Source organism: Microcaecilia unicolor, chromosome 11 (genome assembly GCF_901765095.1).
Source record: "Microcaecilia unicolor chromosome 11, aMicUni1.1, whole genome shotgun sequence".
NCBI lineage: Eukaryota > Metazoa > Chordata > Amphibia > Gymnophiona > Siphonopidae > Microcaecilia > Microcaecilia unicolor.
Window position 1 is genome coordinate 95090813 of NC_044041.1, and position 25871 is coordinate 95116683.

At 46.6% G+C, this 25871-nt stretch overlaps 1 protein-coding gene across 1 annotated transcript in view; it reads right to left on the reverse strand.

Annotated features, from left to right (window-relative positions):
- The window catches only part of CPAMD8 (C3 and PZP like alpha-2-macroglobulin domain containing 8), a 206873-nt gene that overhangs the window by 97101 nt on the left and 83901 nt on the right, over positions 1-25871 (reverse strand). Inside the window, exons 18-19 of the mRNA XM_030219505.1 lie at positions 25646-25788; positions 4155-4217 (exon numbers count right to left, since the gene is read on the reverse strand). Of these exons, the coding sequence (XP_030075365.1) occupies positions 4155-4217; positions 25646-25788 (206 nt within the window). The remainder of the gene's footprint in view (positions 1-4154; positions 4218-25645; positions 25789-25871) is intronic.

The window sequence follows — 25871 nt, forward strand, 5'->3', positions numbered from 1 at the left end:
CTTTCCATGTTTAGTCTCTTTTTTACTGCATTTTAATACTCAAGGGATCAGAAAGATATTCAGGTGGGTCTGGTCTCCGATAAGGTAGAATGAGGATCTGAGGAATAATTATAGGTTTCCCTTCCCTTCACAGGACAGAGAAACTCAGTACCAGTGATGTACCTGGACAGAAGGTGCGATAGCAAGTTTTCATAAACCTAAACATAATTAAAGCTGTACGTGAACCAGTCATGGCCATTTCTATTTAGAAAGAATATTCAGTTGACAACCTATATGGACAACTACTATGTGATATCTGATGTCTGAGTGGGTGATCTTCTGGCATCCAGTGATCACCGAATGATCTGGTTTAACATTAGGACACACGTAGAGAGGGCTTATTCAAAATTGAAGGTTCTAGACTTTAAAAATAAATTAGCTTTGACACAGAGGCATAGCAAGCACTCTGATTGGGAGGGGGCAACACATTCCCTCTTCCACTCCCCCCCCCCCCAGCACATTAAAAATATCTTTGATGATGGGGATTCCGAGGCCCTACCAGCCAAAGAAATTTACTGCTGAGCCACTCCCTTCCTCCTCTTGCTGCTGCAGGAAACAGGAAGTTGGCAGCATGCTTCCAGCCACCAACTCCAGGACTCCCCAAGCTGGAGGCATGGCCAACTTCCTGTTTCCTGCAGCAACAAGAGGAGGAAGGGAGTGGCTCAGCAGTGAATTTCTTTGGCTGGCAGGGATTCAGTATCCCCACTTGCCATTTAACAGGTGCTGCACGTTTGGAAGGGGCCTGAGCCCAAGTGGGGAGGCACATGCCTGCCATTGCTTTGACAAGACAGGGAAATACCTCTAGGAGTTAGGTGGATGGGAACAGCTGGGGGAAGTAGAAAAATAATGGATAAAACTGAGAGAACCTATTTTAGAGGACAGCAAATGTTTGCTAGGAAAGTAAATAAGAGGCCGCTCTGGTTCTCAAAAGTAGTAGCTGAAAAGGTAAGGAAAAAGGGTTTTATATTTTTGTTACATTTGTACCCCGCGCTTTCCCACTCATGGCAGGCTCAATGCGGCAGGCAATGGAGGGTTAAGTGACTTGCCCAGAGTCATAAGGAGCTGCCTGTGCCAGGAATCAAACTCAGTTCCTCAGTTCCCCAGGAACAAAGTCCACCACCCTAACCACTAGGCCACTCCTCCACTAGGCCACTCCTCCACTTCATAAGCTACAAGAGATCTCAGAAACAGGAAGACAGCCAGAGAAGCTAAAAGAAGTTGGTAGTCAAGAAAGCAAAAATGCAAATGGAAGAAAAAAATAGCTAATATGGTAAAAAAAAAGAAAAAAAAGGGGGGGGGGAACAAGACCTTTTTTTTTTTTTTTTTTAAAGATATGTTAATTATAGCAGAAGTGCAAATGTGGTATTATGAGGCTCAAGGTTGAAGGGGAGGAATATATAGAAGCTGATTAGGATAAAGCAGGACTGCTTGACAAATATTTCTGTTCTGTGTTCATCCAGGAAGGGCCGAGAGTAGGAGCACAAAAGATAAACATAATTAGAAATGGAAGTGTGGAAGACCTCAAACCATTTTCAGAAGACTGTGTCCTTGAAGAGCTTTCTAAGCTCAAGGCGAACAAAGCGATGGGGCCTGATGTGATATATCTGAGGGTATTGAAGGATCAGGGAATTTCTGGCAGCTCCACTACCTGACTTTTTCAATGCTTCTTTAGAGTTGAGTTGGGAGTAGTCCCAAAGGACTGAAGCAGGCTGATATGGTCCATAAAAGTAGGAGGTGGTGGTGGTGGGGAACTACAAGCTGGTTAGTTTGACCTCTGTGGTGAGTAAATTAATAGAAACGCTACTGAAAGAGCATAGTGATATTTCTGGAATCCAATAGACTGTAGGACCCGAGGAAGCACACTTAAGGTAGGTCTTGTCAGACAAATCTGATTAATGTCTTTGACTGGATGACCAGATAATTGGATCGAGGGTGAGCGCTGGATATAGTTTACTTAGATTTTAGCAAAGCCTTCGACACAGTTCCACATAAGCGACTTAATAAGCTGAGTGCCCTAAGTATGGACCCTAAAGTGGCTGACTGGTTTAGAAATTGGCTGAGTGGAAGATGACAAAGGGTATTGGTAAATGGAGTTTATGCAGAGGAAGGGGATGTTGCTAGTGGAGTGCCTCGGGGTTCATTCAGTCCTTGGCCTAGCTTTTTTATTTTTTACATTTTTGTGAGTGATATTGCAGAAGGGCTTACTGAAAAGGTTTGCCTATTTGCAGATAATATCAAAATCTGCAATAGGGTAGACACCCTTGATGATGTAGATAGCATGAAGAGGGATCTAGCAAACCTTGAAAAGTGGTCTAGAATTTGACAGCTAAGATTTAATGCTAACAAGTGCAGGGTCATGCATTTGGGTTGCAAAAACCTGAGGGAGCAGTACATTATAGAGAGTGAAGTATTTGTGGCCTGGATTGGCCACTGTTGGAAACAGGATGCTGGGCTTGATGGACCTTTGGTCTGTCCCAGTGTGGTAATACTTATGTAAGCACTTTTATGCATAAAAGGAGAGCAGGACTCAGGGATGATCATAAAAGATGATTTTAAGGTGGCCAAACATGTAGAAAAGGTGATGGCGAAAGTCAGAAAGATGCTTGGGTGCATAAGGAGAGGAGTAGAAAAAAAGGAGGTGATAGTGCCTCTGTATAAGTATATAGGATGGAGTCGGTCCAGACGGCAGTTACTGAAATGGTTAGTGGTCTTCATCATAAAGCGTATGGGAACAGACTTAAAGATCTCAATATGTATAATTTGGATAAAGAGGCAGGAGAGAGGAGATATGATAGAGATATTTAAATACCTATGTGGCATAATCATCTTCTTCAGATGGAACGCTTGGATGCCAAACAAGGCTCCCTAAAGTCATGGAAAACTTTTTCAAGACATTTGGACACCCCTTTAGGATGAGTTACCTCCACACGCCCATAATTGTTTGCTCAGTCAGTGACTTTGAGTGATACTGGAATTTGGGGAAGGAGGTGGAGTGGGGGGGATTCATTTGGGTGAGGGTTTCTTTCTATGATGGTGATCATCATAATGGTGAAGAAACAACACCAGTGTTGATGGTTACTGTTGAAGTAGGGGGGATGTTTGTCTATGCATTTTTCGGGGGTATGTGGGTTATGTGAAAAATCCATGCTGATGTCTTAGAGTGTCTCTTGCAGCTGGTATTTGTTAATTTCATTATTAACCAGTTTTGAGACTTGTGCTCGCTTGTTGTTTTTTCTCTTGATTGGTATAGTTTAATAAAAATATATTTTTTTAAATACCTACATGACATAAATGCACAGGAGATGAGTCTCTTTCAACTGAAAAGAAGCTCAGAAATGAAGGGGCATAGGATGAAAATGAAAGGAGACTGACTTAGGAGTAATCTAAGGATTAATGCATGGAAAAGCCTCCTGGTGGAGGTGGTGGAGACCAAGACTATCTGAATTTAAGAAGACATGGGACAAGCACATAGGATCTCTCAGGGAGAGGAAGAGAGAGTGGATAGTACAGAAGATGGGCAGACTGGATAGGCCTACTGGTCTTTATCATTTTTTCTGTTTCTAGGTGAAAAGTTTAATTCCTTGTGTCTTTCCGTCTGTGTTTTAGTCATATCCTATCTTCTTTCCAGGAAAACCTAGAGAGGGGTCTCAGAAGTCCTCTCTGACACCAATGTCCATTTTCAAGAAAGATGTAGGAACACCATAGCAACTCTGAAAGATGAACAAACTCCAAAAGGTAGCTTTGGGTGGTGTCTAAACACGAGCCAAAAAAAAAAAAGTACTGGGACTCTGCCAAGTTAAGATCTTACTGGAAGAAATCCATAAGGGCCAAAATAAATATTAAGAATGTGTTATTGATTAAAAATAAAAATAGAAAGCCCAAACTCCTAACTTTCCGTTTTGTAAAAAGTGACTAATATCCTCGAAAGAAGAGCAGCTGAGGCTCTTAGTTACAGGGTCACAGGAGGTTCAGTCATCATGGGGTCAGAGGAACATAACCCAACTCTGTTGGAAAAAAAACACAAGAGGAAAATGGACAAAGGTCACTCACACTATCAGAGGCACATATACTTGCTCAATTACCCTCAACAAAAATAAAATCATTTCTTGCAGTACCTTACATTCCAACAACGCCAAATCCAGGTTTCTGGAAAGAACGTCCTCCTCCTCTTCTCTGCTCTAGCAAGAAAAGGAATTAAAAAGAAAAAAAGACAGACAGACAGACTTCAGTCTAGAAAAGGGGAAAATATTTATCTTTTTTTAAAAAGACAGTTCCTCCCCCCCCCCCCGATATTCAGCCGGCAGCACTGTTCATCCCTCCACCGGTGTTCAACCTGGATATTCAATGCCGGGCCATATCCGGCCACCAGCATTTCTTTTAAAGCCAGCTAACTTGATATTCAGAGCTAACTGGCCATACGTTAGCACATAAAGATAGGACTGCTATTTATGTGCTAACACTGATCAGTTAGATCTGAAAACTGGACTCCGCTTCCGAATCCCTCTCGACATAGCTAGCTTGCACTGGCACTAACCGGTCATTTTCAACAAAAATAATTGGTTAAGTGCGTTTGAAAATGACTGGTTAGGTGACTGGTCAGTGGCCATTCCCAGCTGTTTACCTTGTGCTGAATATCAGCCAGAGTGTATTTGACATGGAGGGGCATTCTCGATATCACGTTGAAGTCTGATTTTGGAGGTTTTGAACAAAACATTTAAAATCCGAATAGGAAAGGTCATTTTCAAAAAAGAAAATGGTCTAGCTCTTTTTTTGTTTTAAATACTGTTTCAAACAAGGTTTTGTGCTTTGCACATTTAGTTTCTTGGTTCATTTTCAAGAAAACAAACAAACCATATGTGCTAAACATAGAAATTCATGCCATTGAGATGTAGGAGGAGCCAGCATTTTTAATAGATTGGTCCCTCAGACATCCCAGGAGAGCAATGGGGCACCCTAGAGGGCACTTCTGTGCACTTCATAAAAATGCTCCCAGGTACACTTCTCACCTTTGCTTCATCTTGTCCCCTGAGCCCTCCAAAACCCACCCAAACCCACTGTCCCCCACTGAACATCACTACAATAGCCCTTAGGAGCGAAGCGGGCACTATTTGTAGGTACAGTAGGGTTTTGGTGAGTTTGGGAGGGGTCACAGTTTCCACCACAAGTGTGACAGATAGAGGGAGATAGAGATCTGGGTCTCCCATTCCACAGTGCATTGCACCAACCACTACACCACTCCAGGGACTTGCATGCTGCTCTAATGGACCTGAGTATTACATCTGAGGCTGTCATGTCATATTTTTATTCACATTTTTGGATGGTGGGAAGCACCCCTGATTCCCTCCAACGATCATCTGGTCATTTAGGGCACCTTTTTGTGCCTTATTCATTCTGAAAACAGGTCTAGACCAAAATGCCTGGATGTTTTTGTTTTGTTCCATTATGGCTATAAAACGTCCAAGTGTTAGTCCAAATGGTGCTTTATGACACGTTTCAGACATTTTTCTCTTTTGAAAATGAGCCCCCTAGTGTACTAAAATAGTTATCATAAACTAGAGGGCCATAAGGTATTTCTGCACATCTAGAATCAGATTTCATGGTTGGTTTGTAACCTAGTATTAAAGCAAGACAGACCTAGGAAACATCTAACCCTGAAGTAAGAGTCAATTCACTGTCCATGCTAACTTGTGATGCTTATAATTCAGCAATGTAAAGATGGAGTAACACCAGCCAGAGTCCTTTCCTTGGGGAGTTAGCTTGCTTTTTTCTAGAGGCTTTACTGGATCTCCTTTTGGTTTTAATTCTTAAATCTTCACTGTTATTTGGTCTTAACATATTGTAATTCTTAGATTGTGCTATCACAGAAAGGGTATGCTTCATGTACTGTATCCTCTCCTTTGCATGAATCTACTCTTCAGCTATTCAGACCCAGCAGTCTACTTCCTACTACTGAAGGGATTCCTGGTGATAGAATCTGGAGTGATTTTATCCCAATACATTGGAATGATTTTATTAGCTTGTAGAATAAATATAATACATCATATTGCTCTTTGGATGGTTGCCATCCCTATCTGATGGAAGTATCTGCACCATTTTTCAATTACATAGTAAACATAGTAGATGACAGCAGAAAAAGACCTGCACGGTCCATCCAGTCTGCCCAAGAAGATAAAAAAGTATCACATATGAATTTATTTGTACTGTCCTCTTCAGTGCACAGACCGTATAAGTCTGGCCAGCCCTATCCCCGCCTCCCAACCACCAACCCTGCTTCCCAACCACCAGCTCTGGCACAGACCCTATAAGTCTGCCCAGCACTATCCCCGCCTCCCAACTTACCAGTCCCGCCTTCCACCACCAGCTCTGGCACAGACCGTATAAGTCTGCCCAGCACTATCCCTGCCTCCCACCACCGGCTCTGACACAGACCGTATAAGTCTGTCCAGCACTATCCCCACTGCCCAACCACCAGCCCCAGCACAGACCATATAAGCCTGCCCAGCACTAGCCCCGCCTCCCAACCACCAGCTCTGCCACCCATTCTAGGCTAAGCGCCTGAGGATCCCTTCCTTCTGCACAGGATTCCTTTATGTTTATCCCATGCATGTTTGAATTCCGTTACCGTTTTCATCTCCACCACCTCCCGCGGGAGGGCATTCCAAGCATCCACCACCCTCTCTGTGAAAAAATACTTCCTGACATTTTTCGAGTCTGCCCCCTTCAATCTCATTTCATGTCCTCTCGTTCTACCCGCCTTCCCATCTCTGGAAAAGGTTTGTTTGCGGATTAATACCTTTCAAATATTTGAACGTCTGTATCATATCACCCCTGTTTCTTCTTTCCTCCAGGGTATACATGTTCAGGTCAGCAAGTCTCTCCTCATACGTCTTGTAACGCAAATCCAATACCATCCTCATAGCTTTTCTTTGCACCGCTTCAATTCTTTTTACATCCTTAGCAAGATACGGCCTCCAAAACTGAACACAATACTCCAGGTGGGGCCTCATCAACGACTTGTACAGGGGCATCAACACCTCTTTTCTTCTGCTGGTCACACCTCTCTCTATACAGCCTAGTAACCTTCTAGCTACGGCCACCGCCTTGTCACACTGTTTCATCGCCTTCAGATCCTCAGATACTATCACCCCAAGATCCTTCTCCCCATCCGTACCTAACAGACTCTCACCGCCTAACACATACGCCTCTCTTGGATTTCTACTCCCTAAGTGCATCACTTTGCATTTCTTCGCATTGAATTTTAATTGCCAAACCTTAGACCATTCTTCTAGCTTCCACAGATCCTTTTTCATGTTTTCCACTCCCTCCGGGATTACAAATCTTAGTATCATCCGCGAATAGGCAAACTTTACCTTGTAACCCTTCGGCAATGTCACTCACAAATATATTGAACAGAATAGGCCCCAGCACCGATCCCTGAGGCACTCCACTACTCACCTTTCCCTCCTCCGAGCGAACTCCATTCACCACCACCCATAGCTTTATATGATTGGATTCAAGAACAATTGTATTTGGGTACTTTCCCCCAAAGTATTATGTGAAATAATCATTACCCCAATAAGAAAAGATTTGAAATTGCCTGCTAATAGTATCTTAAGTACATAAGTACATAAGTACATAAGTAGTGCCATACTGGGAAAGACCGAAGGTCCATCTAGCCCAGCATCCTGTCACCGACAGTGGCCAATCCAGGTCAAGGGCACCTGGCACGCTCCCCAAACGTAAAAACATTCCAGACAAGTTATACAGATCTATAGCTTCAATTCTAAACTGACAGAGGAGTCTTGTTACTCGACAGTTAACACATTATTTGGAGAAAAATTCAATTTTGTGTTCTTCCCAATCGGGATTTTGGTCTTCCCACAGTACAGAAACAGTTGTTAGTTCAGTGATAGATGAGAGCAGATGTTTACTAAGTGAAGGGAAATGTGCAGTACTGCTATAATTTGATCTTTCGGCAGCATTTGACTTAGTAGATCATGGAATTTTGTTACAATTACTTGAAAATACTGGAATTGTTGGAAAAGTGCTGGATTGGTTTGGGACCTTTCTGGTCCTTATTCTTATACAGTTAAAACAAAAGAGGGTGTATCCTCCCCTTGGAATAATACATGTGGAGTCCCTCAAGATTCTCCACTATCACCATTGCTTTTAATGTCTGCTTAAGATTTCTAGGTTTTTTGCTGCATAATAATACATTTCCACACTATATTTATGCAGAAGACATTTCAGTCTTGATTTCATTTAATTCTATTTAAGCAATAGATTTGGATGTTTTCCCCTAAATTGAAACTAAAATTTATGTGTTTTGACATACATCTAGACAATATTCTAAAATCAATTATCATTAATCAAGTTACTTTTGAATTTTCTACAGTTATCAAAATTTTGGGGGTGTTCATTGATAGTGCTATAACCTTGGAAAAACAAGTTTCATCATTAGTAAAGAAATGTTTTTCCCTAATGAAAAAGTTGTGGTGTGTGTGCAGTTATTTTGAACATGACCAATTCAGAATACCAGTTCAATCACTTTTAATCTCTCAGTGCACTTAGGATGCAGTAGAGGTCTTATTAGGAGACTGCCGACTATTCAGAATACGGCAGTCTGTTTAATTTTTGGACTGTCTAAATTTGATAGCATTTCTTCTAGCTATTTTAAAATTACACTGGCTACCCACTGAAGCCAGAATACATTTTAAGTTAGCTTGTTTTCTTTTTAAGCTTCTGCATGGTTTGGCACCGGATTATTTATATTCACATTTTATATTTACTATTGCTCTGAGAACAAGACGCACTGGTACACCTAAAGGAAAAAAGAGATATCCATTCGAATTATGTTTGGCCTTTCAAGCAGAAAGCGCATGGAATAAGATTTCTACTACTTTTCAATCCTCCCAATCCTATTTTGCTTTCAGGAAAAATATGAAAAAAAAAACCTCTTCTGTTCCAGAAATACGTATCTCATTCTAATTGTTAAATCTATTAATTTATTGTTTTCCATCCTAGTCAAATGAAACTGGCTTCTTAAAAGTTGCAACCAGCTTAGATCTGCGAGGTAATAGTGGGATTGAAGACCGGTTTACCATTACCATTATGGAGAGTAATAAAAGCAGTATTTGGGGTTCTGATGACAGCTATGAGTAGGTGGAGCTTTCCAGAATTTTAGACACCAATATCCCTTTCAGAATGGAAATATGGTACCATTAATAAACTTACCTCAAAGAAACACTAAATATGACGCAAGAAACTATCTCAGACTACACCTCCCAAATTGCAAAACTGTCCACTATGCAGATTCTCTTACTTAGGAACCAAATGGTGGAACTCCTTACCACCCAAAATTAGAAATATACAGGAATATACCAGATTCCGCAAAATCCTCAAATCGTTCCTATTCAAACAAACCCTCACAAAGAACGACCATATCTCAAACAATTAATTATTACCTACTACTACTTAACATTTCTAGAGCGCTACTAGGGTTACGCAGCGCTGTACAATTTAACAAAGAGAGACAGTCCCTGCTCAAAGAGCTTACAATCTAATAGACAAGTGAACGGTCGGTCCGATAGGGGCAGTCAAATTGGAGCAGTCTGGATTCACTGAACGGTAAGGGTTAGGTGCCGAACGCAGCATTGAAGAGGTGGGCTTTAAGCAAAGACTTGAAGACGGGCAGGGAGGGGGCTTGGCGTAAGGGCTCAGGAAGGTTGTTCCAAGCATAGGGTGAGGCGAGGCAGAATGAGCGGAGCCTGGAGTTGGCGGTGGTGGAGAAGGGTACTGAGAGGAGGGATTTATCCTGTGAAGGGAGGTTACGGGCGGGAACGTAAGGGGCAGCAGACTGAGTGCATTTGTAGGTAAGAAGGAGAAGCTTGAATTGAATGCGGTATCTGATCGGAAGCCAGTGAAGTGACCTGAGGAGAGGGGTGATATGAGTATATCGGTTCTGGCGGAATATGAGACGTGCAGCAGAGTTCTGAACAGATTGAAGGGGGGATAGATGGCTAAGTGGGAGGCCGGTGAGGAGTAAGTTGCAGTAGTCCAGGCGAGAGGTAATGAGAGCGTGGACGAATTGGTTAGTACTCTATTTACCATTAACTTTCTCTTTGCTTCATTTACAATTTCTCATTCATAATAGATTTTCTAAATGTTAAACATCCATAGCTATCCAAGTATGTTTATGAAACTGTATTGTAAAATTGGATTCTTAGAACAAATTACTTTCTTATGCATTATTCTTTGTTATGTATCCTATACTGTTTATTGTAAGCCACATTGAACTCAAACTTGTTTGGGATAATGTGGGATATAAATGTCACAAATAATAAATAAATACACAAGTTAGAAAGATGTACTCATATTGGGTGTACCTATGTGAGAGTGACACTATAATACACATCCCTCATGGGCAGTTGTATAGCCAGACAGCCATTTTGAGGTGGGCATTACATTTTCTCTGCCCCCTGCCTGCAGTCCAGCATCTTTACCTCTTTCTTTCACTGCTCACTTCACCCACAAATCTGCAACTCTTCCTCCCTCCCCCATCTCCTACTACCAGTGATCTGGTATCTCCCACAGTCTCTCAAATCCCTCCTCCCCATGTATATTTTAAAGCTTTTCTTCCTTTTCAGAAGTCACTGGCAGGGAGCAGAAATTCACAGGCGCTTCTTCCACAGGCCCCAGAGCCTTTCCTCTGACCCAATTGCCTGTTTCTGCATAAGTGAGCCCAGTGTCAAGGGAAGGCACTGGGGCTGGTACCAGAAGCATGCATGAAATCACTGCTCACTGCTGGTGACTTATGTAGCTGCTGTGTCTCAGAGAGCCCTGCAAGCTTTACCATTACCCATGGCTCGAAATACTTCAAGCTCACAGCACATCTCTGAGCTCAGAGACATTTAAACTAACCTCATCTCCAAAGTTCTAAACTAAGGAAAGGAATGGAAACAAAGGATTTTGAGACCCAGTAACCAGCATAAGTTACTTTGTTTATTTAAACTCAATTTAGGGTATAGAAAATGTGTTCAAGTTAACAAAATTGATTTTTTTTTTTGTTACATTTGTACCCTGTGCTTTCCCACTCATGGCAGGCTCAATGCGGCTTACATGGGGCAATGGAGGGTTAAGTGACTTGCCCAGAGTCACAAGGAGCTGCCTGTGCCTGAAGTGGGAATTGAACTCAGTTCCTCAGGACCAAAGTCCACCACCCTAACCACTAGGCCACTCCTCCACTCCACTTGCATAAACCGACATTCAAGCATTTCTTATGGTAGAACAATTTAACTAACAATTCAAATCTCTTTAACAGGCATAGCAATGCTGTTCTGAAACAACATGACTTACAACTAGAGCTTTAAGAGGAAAATAATTCAAATATAAAAACAACACCTCCTCTTTTCACATATGTTACTGCAGCACATTACTTAACTAATTATCCAAAAAATGATCGTCTAAGAATGATCATTTAAAAATGGAAGAAATAAATGTTAATTTTGCAACCTTAAATAATTCTCTTATACTTTTCACTCTGGGCCCCTTTTATGAAGATGCGGCAAAAGGGCGTGTTTTTGATGTACACTGAGGCTTCCTTTTATCGCAGTAGGTAGAAGGCAGATCTTTCTTTTTTCAGCCATTTTGGGGACGAGCACTTACTGCCACCCATTGAGGTGGCAGCAAGGGCTCTCATTCTAACCCAGCAGTAATTGGGTAGTGATTACCACTGGGTACAAACTGGCAATAAAAAAATTAAAAATATTTTTGTAGCACCGGACATGACATGCACTGGGGAAAGGAACTACTGCCAGGCTGCTGCAATAGCCCGGCGGTACTTCCCTTTTAGTGAACAGTAAGTCCATGTTGGGCTTACCGCTGCTTTGTAAAAGGGACCCTGTATACCCTAACTAACGAAGGGCACTCTTCTTTGAACACTGAAGTCACACTGCCCACAGCAACCTGGGTCTCTCCAAAAGGGTGCAAACTTCACACTATTACACTAGCAAACCTTACCCAACATCAAGCTGTTTTACTTCAAGCCCACCCTTAAGCATTGTAGATCAGTTTCCCTTGGGATTTAACTGGGGCTAATCTACTTAAATAAACCTGTTTCACACAGTCACACAATTTGTTTCTCGCTATCAGTTCTAATTACAAAACTTTCAAACAGCACACAGGTAATAAGAAATCAGTTTTCAGATTTCTTCTAGGTTATAAATAGAAATCAAACAAAATAAAACATGGAAAAGAAGATAAGATGATACCTTTTTTTATTAGACATAACTTAATACATTTCTTGATTAGCTTTCAAAGGTTGCCCTTCTTCGTCAGATCGGAAATAAGCAAATGTGGTAGCAGATAGTATATATAAGAGAAACATCAAAGCATTACTTTGACTGTCTGACAGAGTGGGAGGGTGGGGGTATGCATGGGGACATCAAAGTATTTCATTGATATTCTAACAGAATGGGTGTTGGTAGGTGAGAGGAGAGAAATAAACAGAGAAATACAGCTTATGGTTTATAATCAGACAAAAGATGTCAAATCAATAGTGTCAGGTACTAAGCATCATGCAAATAAGAACAACAAACATACTCTGAAATGTCTATATGCAAATGCTAGGAATCTAAGAAATAAGATGGGAGAGTTGGAATATATTGCACTAAATGAAAAATTGGATATAATAGGCATTACTGAGACCTGGTGGAAGGAGGATAACCAGTGGGACACTGTCATACCAGGGTACAAAGTATATCGTAATGATAGGGTGGACCGGACTGGTGGAGGGGTAGCATTGTATATTAACGAGAGCCTTGACTCAGATAGATTACAAATTCAGCAGGACACAAATCACACCTTTGAATCACTGTGGGTTGAAATTCCATGTATAAAAGGGAATAAAATGGTGATAGGAGTGTACTACCGTCCGCCTCGCCAGGATGAGCAGGAAGACGCAGAAATGATAAAAGGAATCAGAGACGCAAACAAAATGGGCAATGTGATAATAATGGGTGACTTCAATTATCCAAATATAGACTGGGTAAATGTAACATCGGGACACGCTACAGAGATACAATTCCTTGATGAAATCAAGGACAGCTTTATGGAGCAACTGGTGCAGGAGCCGACGAGAGAAGGAAAAATTCTAGACTTGGTCCTTAGTGGAGCGCATGATCTGGTGAGGGACGTTATGGTACTGGGGCCGCTTGATAACAGTGACCATAATATGATCAGTTTTGACATCGACCTTGAAGTAACTGTACACAGAAAGTCAAATACGTTAGCGTTTAACTTTAAAAAAGGAGACTATGATAAAATGAGAAGAACGGTAAAAAAAAACTTAGGGGGGCAACTGAGAGAGTAAAAACTGTACAACAGGCGTGGACGCTGTTCAAAAATACCATCCTGGAGGCCCAGGCCATACATATTCCGTGAATTAGAAAAGAAAGATTGAAGTCCAAAAGACACCCGGCCTGGTTGAAAAGTGAGGTGAAGGAAGCTATTAGGGCTAAAAGAAACGCCTTCAGAAAATGGAAGAAGGAACCGTCTGAAAATAACAAGAAACAGCATAAGGAGTGTCAAAGCAAATGCAAGGCGCAGATTAAGAAGGCCAAGAGGGAGTATGAAAAAAAGATAGCATTAGAGGCAAAAAAACATAGTAAAAATTTTTTTCGGTATATTAAAAGCAGGAAGCCGGCAAAAGAATCGGTTGGGCCGCTGGATGACCGAGGGGTAAAAGGGGTGATCAAGGAAGACAAAGACGTAGCGGAGAGACTGAATGAATTTTTTGCTTCGGTCTTCACCGAGGAAGATTTGGGTGGGATACCGGTGTCGGAAATGGTATTTCAAGCGTACGAGTCGGAGAAACTTACTGACTTCACGGTAAACCTGGAGGACGTAATGGGGCAGTTCGGCAAACTGAAGAGTAGCAAATCTCCTGGACCGGATGGTATTCATCCTAGAGTACTGATAGAACTGAAAAACGAGCTTGCGGAGCTACTGCTAGTGATATGCAACTTATCCTTAAAATCTAGCATGGTATCGGAAGATTGGAGGGTGGCCAATGTAACGCCCATTTTTAAAAAAGGCTCCAGGGGAGATCCGGGAAATTATAGACCGGTGAGTCTGACGTCGGTGCTGGGGAAAATGGTAGAGGCTATTATTAAAAACAAAATTACAGAGCACATCGGAGGACATGGATTACTGAGACCAAGTCAGCATGGCTTTTGTGTGGGAAAATCTTGCCTGACCAATTTACTTCAATTCTTTGAAGGAGTGAACAAACATGTGGACAAAGGGGAGTCGGTTGATATTGTGTATCTGGATTTTCAAAAGGCGTTTGACAAGGTACCTCATGAAAGGCTACAGAGGAAATTGGAGGGTCATGGGATAGGAGGAAATGTCCTATTGTGGATTAAAAACTGGTTGAAGGATAGGAAACAGAGAGTGGGGTTAAATGGGCAGTATTCACAATGGAGAAGGGTAGTTAGTGGGGTTCCTCAGGGGTCCGTGCTAGGACCGCTGCTTTTTAATATATTTATAAATGATTTAGAGATGGGAGTAACTAGCGAGGTAATTAAATTTGCTGATGACACAAAGTTATTCAAAGTCGTTAAATCGCGACAGGATTGTGAAAAATTACAAGAGGACCTTACGAGACTGGGAGACTGGGCGGCTAAATGGCAGATGATGTTTAATGTGAGCAAGTGCAAGGTGATGCATGTGGGAAAAAAGAACCCGAAAGTGAATGATACATACCTGTAGCAGGTGTTCTCCGAGGACAGCAGGCTGATTGTTCTCACGACTGGGTGACGTCCGCGGCAGCCCCCACCAACCGGAAAAAAGCTTCGCGGGACGGTCGGCACGCAGGGCACGCCCACCGCGCATGCGCGGCCGTCTTCCCGCCCGTGCGCGACCGCTCCCGCCAGTTGAATGACTAGCAAAAGATGAAACACACAACTCCAAAGGGGAGGAGGGAGGGTAGGTGAGAACAATCAGCCTGCTGTCCTCGGAGAACACCTGCTACAGGTATGTATCATTCACTTTCTCCGAGGACAAGCAGGCTGCTTGTTCTCACGACTGGGGTATCCCTAGCTCTCAGGCTCACTCAAAACAAGAACCCAGGTCAATTGAACCTCGCAACGGCGAGGGTATAACAGAAAATTGACCTACGAAGAACAACTAACAGAGTGCAGCCTGACCAGAATAAATTCGGGTCCTGGAGGGTGGAGTTGGATTTACACCCCAAACAGATTCTGCAGCACCGACTGCCCGAACCGACTGTTGCGTCGGGTATCCTGCTGGAGGCAGTAATGTGATGTGAATGTGTGGACAGATGACCACGTCGCAGCCTTGCAAATCTCTTCAATAGTGGCTGACTTCAAGTGGGCCACCGACGCTGCCATGGCTCTAACACTATGAGCCGTGACATGACCCTCAAGAGCCAGCCCAGCCTGGGCGTAAGTGAAGGAAATGCAATCTGCTAGCCAATTGGAGATGGTGCGTTTCCCGACAGCGACCCCTAGCCTGTTAGGGTCAAAAGAAATAAACAATTGGGCGGACTGTCTGTGGGGCTGTGTCCGCTCCAAGTAGAAGGCCAATGCTCTCTTGCAGTCCAATGTGTGCAACTGACGTTCAGCAGGGCGGGTATGCGGCCTGGGGAAGAATGTTGGCAAGACAATTGACTGGTTAAGATGGAACTCCGACACCACCTTCGGCAGGAACTTTGGGTGGGTGCGGAGCACTACTCTGTTATGATGAAATTTGGTATATGGAGCGTGAGCTACTAGGGCTTGAAGCTCACCGACCCTACGAGCTGAAGTAACTGCCACCAAGAAAATGACCTTCCAGGTCAAGTACTTCAGATGGCAGGTATTCAGTGGCTCAAAAGGAGGTTTCATCAGCTGGGTGAGGACGACGTTGAGATCCCATGACACTGTGGGAGGCTTGATAGGGGGCTTTGACAAGAGCAAGCCTCTCATGAATCGAACTACTAAGGGCTCTCCAGAGATGGCTTTACGTTCCACACGATAATGGTAAGCACTAATCGCACTAAGGTGATTCCTTACTGAGTTGGTCTTGAGACCAGACTCTGATAAGTGCAGAAGGTATTCAAGCAGGTTCTGTGCAGGACAAGAACGAGGTTCTAGGGCCTTGCTCTCACACCAAACGACAAACCTCCTCCACTTAAAAAAGTAACTCTTTTTAGTGGAATCCTTCCTAGAGGCAAGCAAGACACGGGAGACACCCTCAGACAGACCCAACGCAGCGAAGTCTACGCCCTCAACATCCAGGCCGTGAGAGCCAGGGATTGAAGGTTGGGGTGCAGCAACGCTCCGTCGTTCTGCGAGATGAGAGTCGGAAAACACTCCAATCTCCACGGTTCTTCGGAGGACAACTCCAGAAGAAGAGGAAACCAGATCTGATGAGGCCAAAAGGGCGCGATCAGAATCATGGTGCCGCGGTCTTGCTTGAGCTTCAGTAAGGTCTTCCCCACCAAAGGTATGGGAGGATAAGCATACAGGAGGCCGGTCCCCCAATGAAGGAGAAAGGCATCTGACGCTAGCCTGCCGTGTGTCTGAAGTCTGGAACAGAACAGAGGCAGCTTGTGGTTGGTCCGAGAGGCGAAAAGGTCCACCGAGGGGGTGCCCCACTCTCGGAAGATCTTGCGTACCACTCTGGAATGGAGCGACCACTCGTGCGGTTGCATGACTCTGCTCAGTCTGTCGGCCAGACTGTTGTTTACGCCTGCCAGGTACGTGGCTTGGAGGAGCATGCCAAACCGGCACGCCCAACGCCACAGCCCGACGGCTTCCTGACACAGGGGGCGAGATCCGGTGCCCCCCTGCTTGTTGACGTAATACATTGCAACCTGATTGTCTGTCCGAATTTGGATAATTTGGCAGGACAGCCGATCTCTGAAAGCCTTCAGCGCGTTCCAGATCGCTCGGAGCTCCAGGAGGTTGATCTGCAGATCCTTTTCCTGGAGGGACCACAGACCCTGGGTGTGAAGCCCATCGACATGAGCTCCCCAACCCAGGCGAGATGCATCCGTCGTCAGCACCTTTGTGGGCTGCGGAATTTGGAATGGACGTCCCAGGGTCAAATTGGTCCGAATGGTCCACCAGAGCAGTGAAGTGCGGCAACTGGTGGAGAGGCGGATGACATCTTCTAGATTCCCGGTGGCTTGGAACCACTGGGAAGCTAGGGTCCATTGAGCAGATCTCATGTGAAGACGAGCCATGGGAGTCACATGAACTGTGGAGGCCATATGACCCAGAAGTCTCAACATCTGCCGAGCTGTGACCTGCTGAGACGCTCTGGTCTGCGAAGCGAGGGACAGGAGGTTGTTGGCCCTCGCTTCGGGAAGGAAGGCCTGAGCCGTCTGGGTATTCAGCAGAGCTCCTATGAATTCCAGAGACTGGGTTGGCTGGAGATGGGACTTTGGGTAATTTATCACAAACCCCAGCAGCTCCAGGAGTTGAATAGTGCACTGCATGGACCGGAGGGCTCCTGCCTCCGAGGTGTTCTTGACCAGCTAATCGTCGAGATATGGGAACACGTGCACTCCCAGCCTGCGTAGGTACGCCGCCACCACCACGAGGCACTTTGTAAACACTCGTGGGGCGGAGGCGAGCCCAAAGGGCAGCACACAGTACTGAAAGTGTCGTGCGCCCAGGCGGAATCTGAGATACTGTCTGTGAGCTGGCAGTATCGGGATGTGAGTATATGCATCCTTTAAATCCAGGGAACATAGCCAATCGTTTTTCTGAATCATTGGTAGAAGGGTGCCCAAGGAAAGCATCCTGAACTTTTCTTTGACCAGGAATTTGTTCAGGCCTCTCAGGTCTAGGATGGGACGCATCCCCCCTGTTTTCTTTTCCACAAGGAAGTACCTGGAATAGAATCCCTGCCCTTCCTGCCCGGGTGGTACGGGCTCGACCGCATTGGCGCTGAGAAGGGCGGAGAGTTCCTCTGCAAGTACCTGCTTGTGATGGGAGCTGAAGGATTGAGCTCCCGGAGGACAATTTGGAGGCAGAGAGGTCAAATTCAGGGCGTATCCGCACCGCACTATTTGGAGAACCCACTGGTCGGAGGTTATGAGAGGCCACCTTTGGTGAAAATATTTTAACCTCCCCCCGACCGGCAGATCGTCCGGTACGGACACTTTGAGGGCGGCTATGTTCCCGTGGATCCAGTCAAAAGCCCGTCCCTGGCTTTTGCTGTGGAGGCGCAGGGGGCTGCTTAGGCGCACGCTGTTGACGGGAACGAGCGCGCTGGGGCTGTCCCTGTGCCTGACGAGGCCTTCGGGCCGGCTGGTTGTACCTACGCTTTGCAAAAGAATAGGGTGCAGCCTGCCAGGCCCGGGAAAAACGTCCACCTGCTGAGGTGGATGCTGAAGGCGCCCGGTGGGAGAGCTTGTCGAGAGCGGTTTCCCGCTGATGCAGTTGGTCCACCATCTGCTCGACCTTCTCACCAAAAATGTTATCCCCCCGGCAAGGGACGTCGGCCAGTCTCTGCTGGGTGCGGTTGTCCAGGTCAGAGGCACGCAGCCATGAGAGCCTGCGCATCACTATACCTTGGGCCGCAGCACGAGATGCCACGTCACAGGTGTCATAGATACCCCTGGACAGGAACTTTCTGCACGCCTTCAGCTGCCTGACCACCTCCTGATAAGGCCTGGACTGCTCCGGCGGGAGCTTCTCGACCAGGTCCGCCAGTTGTTGCACATAGGTCCGCATGTGAATGCTCATATAGAGCAGGTATGACTGGATGCGGGTCACGAGCATGGAGGATTGGTAGGCCTTCCTCCCAAACGAGTCCAGAGTGCGAGACTCCCGCCCCGGGGGCGCCGAGGCGGTATCCCTCGAACTCCGTGCCCTCTTGAGAGCAGAATCCACGACCGCCGAGTCATGGGGCAATTGGGGCCGCATTAACTCTGGGTCGGAGTGGATCCTGTATTGGGACTCTGCTTTCTTGGGAATGGTGGGGTTAGTTAACGGTCGCACCCAGTTCCGAAGCAGTGTCTCCTTGAGGACATTGTGCAGCGGCACCGTGGAGGACTCTCTAGGTGGCGATGGATAGTCGAGGACCTCGAGCATCTCGGCCCTCGGCTCTTCCACAGAGACCACGGGGAAGGGAATGCTGATAGACATATCCCGCACAAAGGAGGCAAAGGACAGGCTCTCGGGGGGTGAGAGCTTCCTCTCCGGTGAAGGCGTGGGGTCCGAGGGAAGGCCCGTAGACTCCTCTGAGGAGAAATATCTAGGGTCCTCCTCTTCCCCCCACGAGTCCTCATCCTCGGTATCGGACATAAGCTCATGTAGCTGAGTCCTGAACCGGGCCTGGCTCGATGTCGAGGCACCGAGGTCTCGGTGTCGTCGAGCGGTGGACTCCCGCGCCGGCGGGGACGGAGCTCCCTCCATCGACGTTGACGGGGACTCCACCTGCATGGCGGTCGAGACCGGCGCCGCAAGCGGCGGCGGTGTCGACGGCCCCGGCGCCGGGCTAGAGCTCACTGGCGCCACAGACATCGGCGCCGAGGGCGCAAGCACCCCCGGCGCCGGCACAGCCTGGCGCATCAGCCCTTCCAGGATCCCCGGAAGGATGGCTCTGAGGCACTCGTCCAGGCCCGCTGCCGGGAAAGGCGGTGGGGCCGGTAGGGGTGTCGGTGCCAGAAGCTGATGGGGGCCAGGAGACGGCACCGAGGTGCCGGAACCCTGACGCGTCGGTACCTCCACGACCGACGGGGACCTCTCCTCTCGACGATGACGCTTCGGCGCCGCCTCCTCTCCGATGTCCGGATGCACCGAGGGCGACCGGTGACGACGCTTCTTGTCTTTCTTCCGATGCGCGTCACCGGTGCCGGGAGGTATGGAGGAGGAGGAGGACGATCCCCCTCGGTCCCGGGGAGCCGGGTCAGACAGGGTTCGGTCCCGAGGGCCACGGGCTGAGGGAGTGACCGGGGCCGACTGCCCACGCGGCCGCTCACCTCTACCCTCGCCAGCGGACCGGCGGTCCGACGGGACCTATTCTCCTGGGGTCGATGCCATCGGTGCCGATGTCTCGGGCATCGATACCGGTACCGAAGGACCGGGCATCGATACCGATGCCGTCGAGGTCGACGTCGAGGGGCCGGCGCAAGTTCCAAAAAGACGGTCCCGCAGAACTTGCCTCGCAACCTGAGTCCGTTTCCGGAGACCGAGACACAGGGAACACGACTTGATATTGTGCTCCGGCCCGAGGCACTGGAGGCACCAAGCGTGGGTGTCGGTCTGCGAGATCGGCCGGCCGCAGCGACCACACTTTTTAAATCCACTCGGGACCCTTGAGGACATCGACGGAAAAATCGCGTCGGCGAAGTCAAAGTCGTCAATGGTGGCTGAAATCACACCACGAAAAGGAAAACGACCGTGCGGCCACTAGGCCGCAACGCGGCGTCCCCGCTGGAAGCGAGGGAAAAAGGGAGCGCGTGCTCCACACGCGCAGGATTTCTTTTTTTTTTTAAAAAGAAACCGGACGGTAACTAAACAAAGTTAAACAAAGAAAAAGCAAGATCCGCGTAAACGCGATCGAAATCCGGCGGCTGAATCAGAGAGAGCGGCGAGGCACGACTCTCTCCAGACGTGGAAAAAAAGGAACTGGCGGGAGCGGTCGCGCACGGGCGGGAAGACGGCCACGCATGCGCGGTGGGCGTGCCCTGCGTGCCGACCGTCCCACGAAGCTTTTTTCCGGTTGGTGGGGGCTGCCGCGGACGTCACCCAGTCGTGAGAACAAGCAGCCTGCTTGTCCTCGGAGAATTATAGCTACGTCATGCAAGGTTCCACGTTAGGAGTTACGGACCAAGAAAGGGATCTGGGTGTCGTCGTCGATAACACACTGAAACCTTCTGCTCAGTGTGCTGCTGCGGCTAAGAAAGCGAATAGAATGTTGGGTATTATTAGGAAAGGTATGGAAAACAGGTGTGAGGATGTTATAATGCCGTTGTATTGCTCCATGGTGCGACCGCACCTTGAGTATTGTGTTCAATTCTGGTCACCGCATCTCAAGAAAGATATAGTAGAATTGGAAAAGGTGCAGCAAAGGGCGACTAAAATGATAGCGGGGATGGGACGACTTCCCTATGAAGAAAGACTAAGGAGGCTAGGGCTATACCGCTTGGAGAAGAGACGGCTGAGGGGAGACATGATAGAGGTATATAAAATAATGGAGTGGAGTGGAACAGGTGGATGTGAAGCGTCTGTTCACGCTTTCCAAAAATACTAGGACTAGGGGGCATGCGATTAAACTACAGTGTAGTAAATTTAAAACGAATCGGAGAAAACATTTCTTCACCCAACGTGTGATTAAACTCTGGAATTCGTTGCCGGAGAAAGTGGTGAAGGCGGTTAGCTTAGCAGAGTTTAAAAAGGGGTTGGACGGTTTCCTAAAGGACAAGTCCATAAACCACTACTAAACGGACTTGGAAAAATCCAAAATTCCAGGAATAACATGTATAGAATGTTTGTATGTTTGGGAAGCTTGCCAGGTGCCCTTGGCCTGGATTGGCCGCTGTCGTGGACAGGATGCTGGGCTCGATGGACCCTTGGTCTTTTCCCAGTATGGCATTACTTATGTACTTATGTACTTATAATGGGTTGGCTGTAGCTCAGGGGTTACTTTGTTTCGCTTTGCAAACTGTGTTTACACCGCCAGGTGTTCGAGACCCGCGGGCGATATCCGACCTTTTTTTACAATGAGCCTGAGGCTGGATCGGCTTGGGTATACCCATGGTTGAGATGTGTTGTATCTAAATAAAGCTGCGGCCGAGTTATGCCATATAAAATACCGTGTGTATTTCATTATTGTATTTCGTGTACTGTTGTGAAATTGTAATCCGAGGTGTCTCGGCTGCCTATGTTAAAGATAGGCACAGTGCCCCAGAGGAGCACGGAGCCGCAGGTAACATGGCGCCGTGCACCGAGGTGCATGCGCGTTCATGTCAACGAGGTGCCAGCGAAGCGGGGTGGGCTCGTTCCCGCTGCAAAAGGGGGCACCCCGCTGGCATGGGAGGAGAGAGAGCGGGGTTTAAAAACCCCGGGGCGGAGCCTGGACAACCTCTTCTCGCGTCCGGGCTCCAGGTGCAAAACCCCACCTCTTTCACTTCCAACTCACTTTACCTTCACTCTGTACAAAGCACTTGGATAAAAAACTAACTTTCAAACACTTTCTGGCTCAAAAAACTGTCACACAGTCAGAGCTCTCTTACACATGTCCTCACTCTTCAGTGACTTCTTCACCCCCTCTCCCAGTCCCCAGTGACTGCCAGGCAAGCTATTGCTAAGGGACGTGGTGGCTCTGATTGCATCAGCAGCCTCCGCTAGCCAATCAGGTCACAGATCACAGAATGTTTTGAAGCATGGCTCCTAACTGAACACAATCTCCATTTTGAAAGAGAAATTCTCCATAGAGAATAATAGAAAAGTTGAATTTTTAATAAAAAAAATACCATAAAAATTAAAATGAAATTTGTTCAAAATGTCCTATTTATTTATTTCATTTATATCCCACATCCCAATAGATCAGGTTCAATGTGGCTAACAACTTATTGTAATTAACAGTACAAGTAGTGATGTGGAATAGTATATATTAAGGAATAATAACAAAGTAAATGAGGATTGAGTATTACAATATGTAATATGGAAATGAATGCTAGATGCAAAAAGATAACAATTTATAGCCATCCATGTATAATAACAATTAGAATAGAACTGAGAAATTAGAATAATTGTACAATTACGGGTTTAAATTAATTATGATCATCCATGAGAAACTGCTTAAACAGAGAGGCTTAAAGATATTTCTAGAATATCAAATAATTAGGTTCCCATCTGATGAATTTATAACCCTTAGTGCCGGTCAAACCACACATACTGTACTTTTCATACATTTAAACACAGATTTAAGGACGTTCACACATTTTTGTGATAAATTATTCTCACCCCCCCCCCCCCAATAAAACCAGAGACATTCACTCTAATAAAAATCTGAATCGCCCCACGCACACCCTCAAATGACACCCACAAAGAAAAAAAACAATTTAAAGCTCAGAACTGGCCCAAACAAAAACCTTCATGTTTGACCATAAAAATGATTTCTGCAAAAAATTTCAAAGCACTAACCCACCTAAAGAGGTTCTCAGGAACCTATATCTACCACCAGAATTTACCAAAAATTAACCCTTAACACGCCAGCCCAACAAGTCACATTTTAAATCCAAGCTAAATAAAATTTTGGGTCACTAGATTCCTTACCTGGTCCCTCTGATCTCCAGCACTGGTCAATGTTCCAGAGAACCCTCTGCGGTAACGGGAAAACACTGTGATTTACTGTAGCACCTGTGGAGCTTCACAGAGTGCCTCTCAAATTTAGGCCTGGCTTCACTTTGGGCCTAGTGCTGGCCCAGTACTGCCACTGCGCATGTGTGAAAAACTCAGCATACTTGGAGCCTCCTCTCGCAACGGCTATTTTCTCAGCACACCTGGCCCAGAGACAGCATAATTTGGCTGGGCAACGCAGTGGAAGGTGGCAGGGAAGCGTGGCTCCCCCCAGAGACTCTTGACTGGCACCAGAGCCACCATGGGAGAGAGCACTAGCCACTAATGCCCCAGAGGAAGCCTGGAGAACCCTGGATACCCCCCCCCCCCCCCCCGGTAAAAATTAATTTATTTTTAACCCACTGGTTACACTCTGACCCAACTGACTGTTTCTGCATAAGTGAGCCCGTGTCACAGGAAAGCTCTGGGGCTGGTGCAAGGGCAAGAGAAGATTTATGTTCAAACTTTTTTATTCTCATTATTATACCATCACAACAACAACAACAACAAAAAACCATACAGAGAAGCAACTTTTCAGAATAAGTAACTGCAAATCCCAAGGCAAGAGAAATTTTAATGCTGGATAGTCTTTAGGGCACAGGGGAGGAGAGGAGACAGAGAGATGCCAGGAGTCTTCAGATGACGGTGCCTGTGGATCCTCACTTGCCATAGCAAGGGTGCACCACTGTTGGGTTGGCTTGAGCCGAAAGTGGGTGGGCCCCTACCCACCCAAGCCCACCTGTAGCTATAAAACTGAACACGAAGCTCTCTTCTCCATGCAGCAACAAGTTTCTCTCCTGCTGTTGGCCAGCATCAGGACCACCGAGACACACAGACTGCCATGTGTCGCCCCCCACACTCATGCCGCCATTCCCTCCTGCCCACCCGCCCCCTTACCTTTGTCTCTGCCTCCAAGGGGGGACCCAGGCCTGCTGCCAGCAAGCCTTTTCCTGCCCGACTGCTCCCACGGTCTGTCCTCTCCTGCTCCTGTCCGTGCTGGGACTCGGGAGCCGGATGATTGCATTAACCAGTGGCGTAGCCAAGGGTGGGCTTGGGTGGGCCCAGGCCCACCCACTTTGGGTTCAGGCCCACCCAATAGCAATATACCTGTGATGTGGCTGGCAGGGATCCCCAAGCCCCACCAGCCGAAAACTCCTAACAAGTGTCCCTCCTGCATACCTTGTAAGTAGCAGATCTTCGCCTGCAGTGAGCAGTGACATACGTACTGCTCGCACTGGCCCCACAGCCTTCCATCTGATGTATTTCTGCTTAGGCGGAAACAGGAAGTTGCATCAGAGGGAAGGGTGTGGGGCCAGCATGAGCAGTGTGTATTAGTTGCTGCTCGCTGCTGGTGAAAATCTGCTATTTAAAAGGTATACGGGAGAGGGGGGATGTTTGAGAGACCATATGGCATGCAGGCGAGAGAAGGAGAGACCAAATCACCTGTGGGATGGGGCGAGGTTCTTCTGCCCACCCATCTTCGGCCCAAGCCCACCCAAAATTGGGTGTCTGGCTACGCCCCTGGCATTAACACGATATTGTGCTAATGTAATCATCTGAGTCCTGGGTGGCACACAGGAGAGGACAGACCTGGAAGCAGGCAGGCAGGAAGAAGCTTGCTGGTGCCAGGCCTGGGGCCCCCCTTGGAGGCCAGGCCTGGGGAATTTTGCCCCCCCCCCCCCTCGGCAGCCCTGGCCAGCATCCCATCTCTCCCCTTACCATCTATATCCTTCCCCAGCTACCACTGGCTCCCCCTTCTGGTTGGTTTTTATATCCTGCTACATAACTGATAGTGTCTGCAGCCAACCTCAAAACAGCTGAAATTAAAATTGGGACAAGAGCTCACATAGCCCAAAGGGTGATACAGCACCTCCTCCCATTTAGCCACTAAAACAGAGAAACAGAAAGATGAATGGGCACAACCAACTTATTAAGTGCTCATTTCTACTTATTTTGTAAGTAACTTTGTACTAGAATGCCTAAAAATCAATTCTGAGCAAAGGAGCCACATGCTTCCAAAAGTTCATCGATGCCACCACCATCTTTATAAATTCTTCTGCACATGGAAGCCAACTTTTCAAAATTATTGGGGGTGCGAAGCCCAGTGGAAATAACCCCTCCCTGGATATATACAAGGAATTTTCTCAATATTGGGGGTGCTCAAGCACCCACAGAGCCGGCTCCTATGCTTCTGCTGATCTAATAACCACTGCAGAGAACTCACGGCAATATGGGGCAATGCTTACCTCAGGGTGGTCTTGGAGTGCATGCTGGCCACTAGAGACCCAGTGTGAGGCTGGAACACAGACACAGCTTCATCTGTGTACATTCTGCCAGTCTGCTTGTGATTCAGACTCACCACATCAGTCATCACAACCAAACCGGTCTCCTGTGAAAAGCCAAATTAATCATTTTTAAAAAATTAATTATTAAAACATTCGACTGCTTTCCTTCTGTCCAAGAAACAGTGAG